This window comes from Cynara cardunculus, assembly GCF_001531365.2.
Source record: "Cynara cardunculus var. scolymus isolate 2C chromosome LG 7, CcrdV1, whole genome shotgun sequence".
In the NCBI taxonomy this organism is placed as follows: Eukaryota; Viridiplantae; Streptophyta; class Magnoliopsida; order Asterales; family Asteraceae; genus Cynara; species Cynara cardunculus.
In genome coordinates, this window is record NC_037534.1 from 2,277,154 (window position 1) to 2,289,537 (window position 12,384).

The 12,384-nt window shown below is 33.6% G+C and overlaps 3 protein-coding genes across 5 annotated transcripts; 1 reads left to right on the forward strand and 2 right to left on the reverse strand.

Annotated features, from left to right (window-relative positions):
* The first annotated feature begins 1,417 nt into the window (after positions 1 to 1,417).
* LOC112515570 (40S ribosomal protein S19-1-like) lies at positions 1,418 to 3,740 on the forward strand. The gene is made up of 4 exons (XM_025122464.1): positions 1,418 to 1,537; positions 2,137 to 2,227; positions 2,331 to 2,514; positions 3,487 to 3,740. The coding sequence occupies exons 1-4, from the start codon at positions 1,454 to 1,456 to the stop codon at positions 3,557 to 3,559; spliced, it is 432 nt and encodes a 143-aa protein (XP_024978232.1). The 5' UTR covers positions 1,418 to 1,453; the 3' UTR covers positions 3,560 to 3,740.
* A 1,973-nt stretch (positions 3,741 to 5,713) lies between these two features.
* Positions 5,714 to 8,718, reverse strand: LOC112515723 (F-box protein At5g39250). Of its 3 annotated transcripts, XM_025122634.1 has the most exons (3): positions 8,651 to 8,718; positions 6,910 to 7,110; positions 5,714 to 6,777 (listed from the first exon to the last, which is right to left on the reverse strand). In XM_025122634.1, the coding sequence occupies exons 2-3, from the start codon at positions 7,058 to 7,060 to the stop codon at positions 6,314 to 6,316; spliced, it is 615 nt and encodes a 204-aa protein (XP_024978402.1). In that variant the 5' UTR covers positions 7,061 to 7,110; positions 8,651 to 8,718; the 3' UTR covers positions 5,714 to 6,313. The 3 variants fall into 3 exon arrangements, with proteins under 3 accessions (XP_024978402.1, XP_024978400.1, XP_024978401.1); XM_025122632.1 differs by having other exon boundaries at positions 5,714 to 7,110; positions 8,651 to 8,716; XM_025122633.1 differs by lacking the exon at positions 8,651 to 8,718 and adding an exon at positions 8,579 to 8,634 and having other exon boundaries at positions 5,714 to 7,110.
* Positions 8,719 to 11,256: 2,538 nt separating this feature from the next.
* LOC112515390 (putative ripening-related protein 1) lies at positions 11,257 to 11,998 on the reverse strand. The gene has a single exon (XM_025122183.1). It carries the CDS (start codon positions 11,964 to 11,966, stop codon positions 11,412 to 11,414), a length of 555 nt encoding a protein of 184 aa, XP_024977951.1. The 5' UTR covers positions 11,967 to 11,998; the 3' UTR covers positions 11,257 to 11,411.
* Between the last annotated feature and the right edge of the window lie 386 nt (positions 11,999 to 12,384).

Consider the following 12,384-nt stretch of genomic DNA (forward strand, 5'->3'; position numbering starts at 1 on the left):
AGTGAAATGGTTGCATAAGTGAAACAATTTCTTGTTGTATTATAAACTTTTATGAAGTCAGTAATCGATGAATTTTTTTTAGATAACAGATCCATCTACCAGTATAATGAAAATTACGAAATATGATAAGTATTACGTGGATTAGTCTGTTGATTAAATTTTGAAACCAATTTCGTTCATATAATGTAATTCAAAATTTAAAACGATTCACTCCATATAATTGAATATGGTGTGTTATATTCATTTTTTTTAAATATGTTTTATTGATGGATTTGATTTAAAGTTAAAAATAATATATTGTTTTAAAAAATGAAAATCGTGTCATTAATATCGAGAAGGATGTTACCAAATGTTAAATTTTGTTTACCATTTTTGCCTTTACCGTTGAAATAAAATAAAATTTTAATATATATGTTTTTTAATTTCCTAAAATAAAGTAAACTAATCTTGGTCATTGATCAAGAAAATGGATGGATGAGATTGGTTTACACAAATGAGACAGGTTTTTATTTGAACGCTCATATATATATATATATATATATATATATATATATATATATATATGTATTGTCTTTATTTGATATTTGTATGTAGTGTTACTTAGGAAATTAGAAAAATATATGAATAAGTTGGTTAAAAATCAAAACATTAGATGAATCCAATAAATGACTCAAAATAAAAATTAGCGGATATAACTTATCTGATTCAATCATCTATTGGATCAGATTTGATCAAAATATTATACGAATTAGTAAAATTTAACAGATAAAACTTACCCAATACAATCATCCCGTTGGATCAGTTATCCAATATTAATCGGACTAGATGATAAATCGTTTAACATCAATTGAATTGGATCAAATAACAAAATTCGATATTCAATAATTATTGAACGGTGTAAATTTAGGGGTTGTTGCTAGTTGATGAATGGTTTGGTGCAGAATGATTAAGTGATCAAAATGATTAAGAGGCTGTCATTATATAATGCAAAATGAACTATAATTGTTTTGGTAATTGATTACAATGAAATTAGAGCTCTGAATGATTAAGAGAGACATATGATACAAAACCGTTCAGAGGGTTTTGGAACCATTAAGAGACAAACTATTTTTTTGTCAAAATATAATTCATCTCTTAACGATTCAGAAACTGTATTTTAATAAACTATCAAGAATAAACAAAAACACCTATTATTAAATTTCAAGTAATGTACGCCCTTAAATATTTTTTAAAAAAAGAATCAAATATAACCGATTCGATTGGTTCCGTTCTATTCCAAACCGGTTTTGTTTGGCCCAATACTTGGCTAAAGAACCGGTTCAGCACAGGCCCAACAAGTCCCGGTGGGCCCAAAACTGGAACATATAAATAACTGAGATAGAATCTGCGTAGAAAACCTAGCCCATTGATCCTCGTCCAGACTCCAGGTCTACAGAGCCTCAACGCAGCAACAATGGCGACGGCGAGAACGGTGAAGGATGTTTCTCCTCATGAATTCGTCAAGGCTTACGCCGCTCACCTCAAACGATCCGGCAAGGTAAAAACACTCACATTATTGATCTTATGGTTTCGTAATGTAGAGTGATCGAGTAGTTCTAGAATCACGGATGCAAATGCGTACAAGTTTACATATGTTCGTTTTATTGAATTGTCATTCTGTGTTTGATGAACTTTGGCGCTAATTGCCTCGTCTGTTAATGTAGAGTTTAGGGATTCTTTTAATAAATTTTGATCAATTGAACAGTTTTTTTTTGAATGTGTCAATACAGAATCGAGTATTAAAATGCATATAAGTTTTCTTCAGTTCATTGTATCCTTTTATGCGTACCGATGATGTATGATTTTGTGTTTGGTGGGCTTCAGCTCTAATCGCCACTGTTTTTATGGCGATATGAATGCATTATGTGTAGATTTCTACTATTTCTCGAAATTGGATATGCATTTTGAGTTTAATAAGTTGATTTTGGGAAATTTCAAATCACAGAACATGAAATGATGTAGTAATAGAAGACGTCTACAGCTAAATATCCTAAAGATCAGCTGTCAAACTACAATTTTCACCTTTCTATCCTCTGAACCTGTTGTATGTTGTTTTAAAAGTAGAATTGATCATTTTGATAATCGTGTTTTGCACAGATGGAGCTTCCTGAATGGACTGATATAGTGAAAACTGCTACCTTCAAGGAACTTGCTCCGTATGATCCAGATTGGTATTTTATCCGTGCTGGTATGTTCAAACCATATTGGTTCAGTTTACATGAATGTATTGGTTCCAACACAAACTTATAAGAGAGAAAAATGAACATACATCTAGCTATTCTATTTTGCAGCTTCTATTGTTAGGAAAATATACTTGAGGGGTGGTCTTGGTGTTGGTGCATTCCAGAGAATTTATGGTGGTCACAAGAGGAACGGAAGCAGTCCACCTCATTTTTGCAAAAGCAGTGGTGGTATTGCTCGCCATATTCTTCAACAATTGGAAACCATGAAAATCATCGATATGGATCCCAAAGGGTGAGCCACATCATTAGCTTTTGCTTTATGCAATTTTCTGTTGAAGAATCTAAACTGAACCAAAACAAACAAAATGGACCCGGTAAATCCCGTGTAGATATAGGGTCTTGGGGAGGGTAAGATGTACGCAGACATTACCTCTACCTCAAGGGGTAGAGAGACTCCTTCCTTGATGACATTAGGCTTGCAGAACAATATTTTGTTCAAGTGTCTATTGGTTGCAATTTTATATCACCCAATAGTTTGTTTCACATGCTTTATACGTCATATTGACCGGGGTAGAATTGTAGAACCTCATCCTATGAAGTTATAGCTCAAATTGAGAGATTGTAAGATGACACCGATGGACTCTTTAACAACACAAATTGGGTAAGCGCTACGGGGTAAAAGTGCGGTCTGTGAATAAGAGTCCCTTCCTTAGTATACGAAGCCAGCATCTTGGACCCCTAAGCGGTTGTTTGGTTGGTTTTATATTAAGATCTGTATGGATTTTATCTGTACATGCAGATTAATTTGTCTGTATAGATTAAGAAGGATTTTGTTGGAAATTTTTTTCATAGATGGAGGGAGTGTGTTTTTTAATTTAGAGGGGGGGAGGTTTGGAAAAGTTGGCTTTCTGTATAAAGCTTCCACCCCTAAAAGCTTCTTGAATAAGCTAATTTCTATATCATTACGCCACTACCAAGCAGTCATATATAGCTGACGGAATAAGTTGTGAGTCTCATGAAGTTCATTAAGCTACTAACAAACAAACAGGTTCTTAGGAGTGGCTTGGTAAACAGTATCATCTTGACTGGACAAGCAATAGTAGGCACTAAGCAGTTAGTAAACAACCTCGTAGTGTCTAATTCTATCTGGGTTGGGTATATGTCCCAAGCATAGTTTTGTGCCCTTAAAAATGCTAGTATCGCATCATGTTGCCTAATTATGCACCGAAATTTCGTTTCTCTTTTTTCTCGCCTTGTGTTACAGAGGGAGAAGGATTACTTCGAACGGGCGACGAGATCTTGACCAAGTTGCTGGGCGAATCGTGGTTGCACCTTGACGGTCAATTATGTCGTAATTTTTGATATTCATGTAGCTAAACAAATTTTGGTGAAATGGTTTTGTTATCCATTTTGAGTCTTGACATATTTTGGTAGTATTTCTGCAAAAATTGCGGACATGACTTGTTTGGAATACTAGTAATAGTGAGTTGATTTAAGGGACCTTAAACATGACTCACAGCTTATTGGTGACTTATTCAATATGGGAGAGCTTTATGAAGAAATCGAATTTTTTTTCAAACCTATACCTCTCAATTAAAAAAAAGTCTTATCAAATAAAAATATTCTTAATTTATTTAGACAGATTAATTCATACAGAAAGATTATTCATATTGAGATTAATGAATACCCTGACAAATACATCTTATAAAAATATTCATTACATTTAATTAAATGTTATCTCTCTCCCAGATACTTGATTTCAATGTCTACAGTTGATCAGAAAGAATTAACTATATTTTTAAATATAAAGTTTTAGGGGTTGTTTGACAGTTGCTGAATGGTTTGGTGCAGAATGATTAAGAGGTTCTCATAATATAATGCAAAATGAAATATAACTGTTTACAATGAAATCAGGGCGTTTAATGGTTAAGGGAGACTTATGATACAAAATCATTCAGAGTATTTTAGAACTATTAAGAGGCAAATATTTTTTTTGCCAAACAAGATTCATCTCTTAATAATTCAGATGTTGTCTCTTAATGAAACTATTAAGAGGTAAACAAACAACCCCTTTAGAGATTTTTTCAAATTAGATTTCTACCCTCTTTCTTGTTTTCTTTATTTTAGCATAGTTGTTGAAGCAAAAATATACTCAAAATCTCTAACGTGGCTGTTGGAGATGCTCTTAGAAGTCAAAGCGTTTTTCAAAGTGTGACTTATGGCGGTACATCTTTATATTATATATATAAAAGTATATGTTTTCTACTATTTAGATTATATATTCAAAACTAACAAATAAAACATAGAAACGGTAAGAAAAAGCAAATATAGCATTACAAAAACCGAACATTCTGCTATGGCGTGCCATTTGCTTAACGTAACGTGAGTCACAAGCCTGACACCACAATCACCATGATAGCCATTGTGGCAACCTTTGAGAACAATGATCTCTTTACACATTATTTGAATCAAAAAGTCCGAGAAATACCAAAATTACAACAATAAGAAAAGATTTAGAATATGAAAATTTCGAGGATATCAAATGTTGAGATGGGTAGAGATTGAGAGTATGTATGAAAAATAACGAAACATTCACCATCTATTCTACTTTTAATTATAAAGAATCTTTTTTTCCTTACATAATTAAGGTTAGAACAAGAAAGTAGATCTTTTAAAAAATGGACACTTATTTTGGAACAAACTCAAAATAGTAACGTTGATACTTATTTTGAGATGAAAGAAGTACCAAAATCCAACAAATTGCATTTTGTATAGTGTAAAATTTTGAGTGATTCTCTTTTTTTTTCTTTAAGTATATAATATTTTATATTCGGCAAATATAACAAATAAGCTCACACCCTTCTCACCGTTGGTAAAGTTTGAACTTTTGACCTCTTAGGAGGCAAAATGCTACAATACCGCTAGGCTAAAGACCCTGAGTGATTGTTCTTATGGAGACTCCCGCTTTGTGATAAATTGTCAAGAAGTTAATACAAACTACATATAACTTCACTTCTCACGCGATCGTCGAGAAGTGATTGTTTTTACGCTTCTCACCATAACTTCACTTCACCTATATATGCATACATAAACATATTATATGCATTAAATATAGTTTCAACATCGAAACATCAACTTAAACAAGTTTCACAAAACAAAATAAGAAAAATGTTCATAATCGATGATAGAAAACTCAAATAGTGTCAAAGAAGGTTGACTTTCAACGATAATAAAAAGAAATTGAAAACCAAAGATTCTAAGAATTTCTAAAACGGATATTGGATGATATTCGTTGACTGTTAAAGGATTGAAATAAAATAAGCGCCCAAATCAAAATAAAAGCCCAAAAAAAGACAATACAAGTATTACATTTAAAAGATCGCAATTTGCACCGCTATTTTTCTTATGCCAGGTAACCGCTATTGCACCACTATTACGCTGCAATTAGCAACATAGATGTATGCAGACTTTGACTCTATCCTAAATAATATAAAGACAAACAAACCCGTATAAAGGTAGGATTTAGGGGTAAAATGTACAGAAACTTTGTCTCCACCCCCAAAGGGTAGAAAGCATGTTTCCAAGAAAACCATCGACTTGCAAAACAAAATATACATGGTTACATACGAGAAAATGGCTCGATTGGGAAGAAGATTTGAAGCATACAAGACGATTATACATCAACTGAACCAAACACGAACGTTACAAATACAATTTCCTAAGACCCAAGCGAAATTTACGTCGTTTGTTCATTGACATGTCCCTAACGACACATCGGACAATATACAAATATCGGTCTGGACCGATTCCTATTTGACCTGTTTTGATGAAACCAAACAAACCCAGTATATCCCATACATAGGTAGGGTTTTAGAGGGTTGGATGTAGGCAGACCTTGCCTCTATCACAAAAGGGTAGAAATACAGTTTCCATGAAAACCCGAACATAAAGTGTGTGCAAACAAGCAATAAGTACAATAAACAACTGTTGTTTTTTAAAGGGTGTCTCCAGCTACGCCCAGACTGATCCCAACAATTTTTTGGACACCTGGATTCGAACTCAGGGCAGATGGGATATTCCACGACATCCCCTTACTTCCAATCAAGCATGTCCAACAACCACAACACCTCTTCCTCGGAGTTAGCAGCATCACAAAAGTCGATCTCGAGCCCAAACACATTGATGTCGTCATCTTTCCCACCGTCCATGAACAACAAAGCGATCCAAGCCCGAATTCCCGACACAAAAGGGTACGCAGGGGAGAACACGAGATAATTAAATGCAAGTGCTCTACACGTAGACCGATCGATATAATCAAACATTGCCTCATGGATTATACAAGCAACTTTCTTGGTGTCTTTTCGTGCCACGAGCACAGAAACGCTAATGGTCTGCGTATAAGGAACCGCAAACTGTGGTTCCACAGGCAACGTTAGTTTGTATTCCGGACCCTCCAAATGAAACTTCATCACGGGGATGACCCCGGCTGGTGGGGTCCAGTTTCCCTTCCGTAGGGCAGGGCCTGGGACGACTTGTGAGAAGAGTAAATTCCCGTCTGCCCAGAAGTCGATATAGAACTCTAGATCACTCAACGAGATCCGTGGAGGAAGGAGGGTTCGATGGTTTTCGCGTTTGTAGAACGTTTTGAAGAGTTTATGGTAAGTAAAAGGAGGGGATGGATTCTTACATGTTGATGGCCATTTTTTTGCACAAAGACACTTCCAGAAGTAATCGTCTCGAGCTATATTTCGCCATTGCTTGCATACGGCCGTACAAGCGGCTAAATCAGCGCCTTCAAGAAGCGGGAAAACAGCCTTTAGTATCTCATCAGACGACATGCCAGAAGAACTTGCAAACAACTCGATAATGGTTGGCTAGTGAGTTTTTCCTGCAAACATGTACAATTCCATGAGAAGATATCGTCCTTATGATCCTAATAAACATTACTCTAAGAAGCAAGGGAAGGAGTTTTGCTGTAAATAAAAATTATATGCAAATAAGATTATGATCCTTATAAACATTACTCTAAGAAGCAAGGGCACTTTTACCCCTTTTGCCGGATCCCCGTGTCGAGGGCCTTAGGGGATCGAGTTTTTTGGGGGTGCAACGGGCCCACAAGTTGCATATTGCTATATCTTGTCTCCTTCTAAATTTAGAGATTTCTCCATTCTCTCTTTCTCTATTTTAGAGAAGAGTTTAACATAGCTCTTGGAGTAAACTTTTTCCAAATCTCCAAAATTTCTAAAATAGCATAGCTATTGGAGATGCTCTTAGATATACTGCTATATCACCAGATTATTTATGAAGAATTCATGGGGATACCAAGAGGCAGTTTTACAGGTATGCTATACTTTCTCTCATTCCCCACATTTGAAGATTTCTCCATTTCTCTCCTTTTCTTCTTTATTTTAGAGGAGATTTTAGCATAGCTGTTGGAACAAACTTTTCTCAGATCTCAAAATTTTCTAAAATAGCATAGCTGTTGGAGATGCTCTAATACCTTACAAAACTAGAAACTATGGTTAAAACCAGGAATTCTTTCAGTTTTTTCATTCTCACAGTGCAAATTTCGTTGAAAGCTAATAGCTATTTCAGTAATTAATAGGTAATAAACAGGAACAACATAAGCTACATGATCACCATCGATTTTCCTAAAAAACAGATGAACGGATTCAAACTTGCAGATTTTTCACCATCCAATCTTTTCACTATTATGGCTTATGAGCACCATGTGATGGTCAAATACCATAATTCCTATACCTTCTTTCCTTGTAAATGATACTCCAAATTATCACCAAATCATATGACAAAATCCACTAGAATCATTTAGGCTGCGTTGTTGGACTGGCCAAGCCAGATCAAAACTCATTGTTCCACATTTTGCACCACAGGTGGGAAAGAACAAAAACTCACTGTACCGTGGTTGGGATGACATGGGACTAGGTGGGACAAAAAAAGTTTTTTTGGAACCAAAATAGGTGGAGCAGAAATCACAAAAAGGGACCAAATTTACGAACGAACTTTATGAATCAACCGTGCAACTTTTCATAATTACACAATCCAAGTGAATTCATACACTTATTTAGCAAACTGATGACTAAAGATCAAAGGCATATAGTTCAAAATACTTGATATAATCGTCATTTGATCAACACAACAAAACTTAAAATAAGCAAAATTGCAGGAATAAAAAATGAAATAAGATCATGATCGGAATAAACAACAATGATTCAAATCGGAATACACAAAATCACAAATTGCTTTAGAAGATTATAAATCCAGGTTCAACACCAAAACCCTAGAAATTATCATCAATCACCTAAGATGATCACTGTTTTCTCATAATCAAACTCTACCTGAAAGATCGTTAGATCAATTTCATGATAATAAAATTACAAAACAGCGAATAGAAGATGAGATTGAATCACCTTCGATTTGGTAAAAGAGAATCGCTCGGAAGAGAAGATAACGACGACGGGAGGTTTGATCTTGGAAACAACGAAAAGTAAAATAATGACAGCAATAAATAATACTAGTAAAGGAACAAATAGTAAATTACAAGTTTGGTCCCTGTGGTTTAGGGTTTTCATTGAATCAAGTCCCAAAATTGAAAATAAATACAACTTTGGTACCCATTGTTTGTATGTTTCTCACTCTTGATTGTGGTGTGGAGATCAGTTGTAGAGGGAGATAAAGAGATGGGGATAAGTTAATGGATGGAATTTAACTTTCGTTTGGTGGGGGGACCAAAACGAAATTTTTTGTCATATACCACGGAGGTTCTTACAACAAAAATTTTGTAAGGACCAAAACTGAGAAAAACAACAAACTATAAGGACTAAAATTGAAATTAACTATAGATATTATATTTAATGATTATATAAATCATAAATTAATGTATTAATAAATCTAAATTTTATAATATATATAATAATCAACTTAAATTTTTTTAGTTAATATATTATATTATTATTATTTTTATTATATTATTGGTATTAATTAACATATTATTTTAGTGATTTATTTTAGTTATATTATAAAATTTTGTGATCGACTGATTTATCAATATGTTTTTTTGGTCATTTTATATTTTTTATCTAACTTATCAATTAGTTTTTTTATGAAACATGATTTATTCATACAACTGAATTGGTTGAGGAAAAGGAAAGCCCAGCAACCAAGCACTCCCGCCCCCAAAAACGAAGACCGAATAACAGTCAGATTGTCGAGACCCATTTAATTAAATGGGTTGTGTTAGGTTGAAATTTTTTAAAAAGAACCAAAATAAACTTCCTACTATTTTAAAACTATAATTTATCATTAGGCATGGGGATGAATCACCGTCGCCGATTACTTATCTCTATCCTCGTCTCCGTCCCCGCCGAGGAATATGATCACATCCCCATCTCCAACGGGGAAACGGAAATTTTTTTTCCCGTTTATGTAAGTTGTTTTAAATTAAATATGTGAGAGACCATACATGCTTAAATCTCAAACATTTTCAATAAACCGAAATGAATTTAATTTAATACAAAAAAAAACCACAACGTCATATAATAATTAATAACCTAAATAAAAAAATTAATCCAAAAATACTTAAAGTCACGTGTACCAAAAGATATTGAGTAATATAAAATCATATCGAATAATATACAAAACTTATTGGGTAATTGTATTTTGACGTGACATCTAAAAAATGACAATTTTAGATTATAAACCTAGTTAGATAATAAATAAATTATGAATTACCGTTTTAGTTGAAATAAATAATACAAATATATATATATATATATATATATATACATATAATTTATTAATTAATATATATAACGTGTACGGGGCAAGGCGGGGAGTACGATATTCGTCCCCATCCCCATCCTCGGTTTGAAACAGACGGGGATCCCTATCTCCGATTTAGCAGGGAATCCCCGTCCCCGATCGGGACGAATAGTCCGAATTTCCCGGCAAGTCGGGGACCATATTTATCATAAAAAATTATTTGATGCACTGCTTCACTACCACATTTAATATGTTTTAGTATTTTATATAATAATTAATTTATATTAAATATTAATTAAGTAAATGGAAAGGTGACAATAACATAAATTACAAACGTTCGTACAAAATAGAGGTCTAACCCCCTTCATTATTCATGGAGGACAAAATAAAAGAGAGATTGGTCAAAATAGCCATCTCTTGTGTGAATTAATTTTCTAATCATTTTTTTCCATTATTTATCCAATTATTATTATGTTCATAGGTTCTACATCTGTCACTTGTGGACCCAGTTAAAAGACAGATAAATTATCAGATTTGGCTTAGGTCCACAATTTTGACGGCCAGGTCTGCAATTACGACTGTTAGGTTTACAATTTGTTTTTTTGTCTTTTAGCCAGTTACGTAAGTGGCAGACATGAGATTTGCGGATGTAATGATATTTGGGTAAATCAGGGAGAGGAACGAGTATAGACCAATTTATGTAAAAGGAATGACTATTTTGACTAATTTTACCAAAATAAATGGCCATATATAATGTTTTCTCTGTTTCAAATTAAATGTCCATATTTTTATTTTAGTTTATCTTAAAACTAGTTACTCCAAAAAACCAAAAAAACATTTTACATGAGGGAAATTGCATGAAAAAGTAACATATTTTAACTTGATTCATATTTTCGGTAAGCTACTTTCAGAACTTTTATTTTTGTATCTAAGATATAAAGTGTTAAACATTTAAGTACTCGGGGAACCGGTTGAAGCATTAATCGATTACCATGCTGATGTGAAGAATGATGTGGTATCCAACTCAGTATTATTTGCTGACATGGATATCATAATCAAAAATTAGTTTTTATGTAATATGATCTATTAGAAGAAAGAGTTAATGCTTCAACAGGTTACCCGGATATTTAAATGTTTAAAACTTTACATCTTAGGTACCAAAATGAAAGTTCTGAAAGTATCTTACACAAAATATTAATCAAGTTAAAATACGTTACTTTTGCATGCAATTTACCCTTTACATAACAACATCCACAACCACAAATAACACAATATAATTTCACAATCTTTTTTATCGCACAAACTTCTGTTACGCACAAATAACGTAATATATATTATTACACATAAATAACCTAATGTATATTATTACACAGTCTTTTATTGCATTAGTTAACAGATAAGATGAAATTTTCAAGCATCTGACCATGTAATATCTAATTCTCCTTGCCTATCGCGAGGAACCCCCAAGGAGTTCCAAACTGCTCTCGAGGCATCAACAATATTATTACGACACGGAGGCTGAAAATCATGTTCTTCATCACATCCCATAGTAGAGTCACATTCATCCACAACTTTTGCCTTCACTCTCCTCCCGTTACCATTGATGGTAACAAACTTGTTGCACCTTTTGCTTTTATTGAACCATCCAGTCGATAGTGCAACAATAAGTTCGTTATCAGAGTGGTATTTGTTGTCACAAGTTGATTCACCGCCACCATCGCCACCTGCTTCAAAGCTGTTTAATGTTAAAACTGCACGAGTATTACCTGTTACTGGAGGCGAACAGGTATTTGTGGGGTACTCCTCGTCAGCAGAACAACAATCTGCGTCGTTTTCTTGGTTGCATGTTCCATCCTGTCCCCTAAGCCGACCAACTATGCAACGTTGAGCTTCTGTCTTCCAAAAACACGCAACGAATACAAGAAGCATAACAAGAAAAGATATTGATGTATTTTTGAACTTCATTGCTTCAAATTTCTTTACTTCTATAGATATCTTATTGTGTAAAACATGAAGAAGTCATCAACATAAATAGCCTCCTAAAATGGGTGCCCCTTGAATTGGGCAATGAATGACAATAAGTTTAGTGGGGTTGTATTCAACCTTCAATGCTTTTGGGTATTTTTGTAATTTAGATATAATTAATATATTAAATATTATTCAAATACGATGACTACGGGCTACCCATAAAACAGGTGGTCATTCTGAGATTAGTCGGTTCGCATAGCGAGTTAGATATCCATGTTAATATAAAAAAATTATCATTTACTAAATGAATAAAATTATCCAACAAATACACACAAAGTAATGAACCCAAAGTTCAAATGAAGTTAAAATCCTTAATTATAATTTCAAACTTTGAATTAACAATCTTACAATTTTC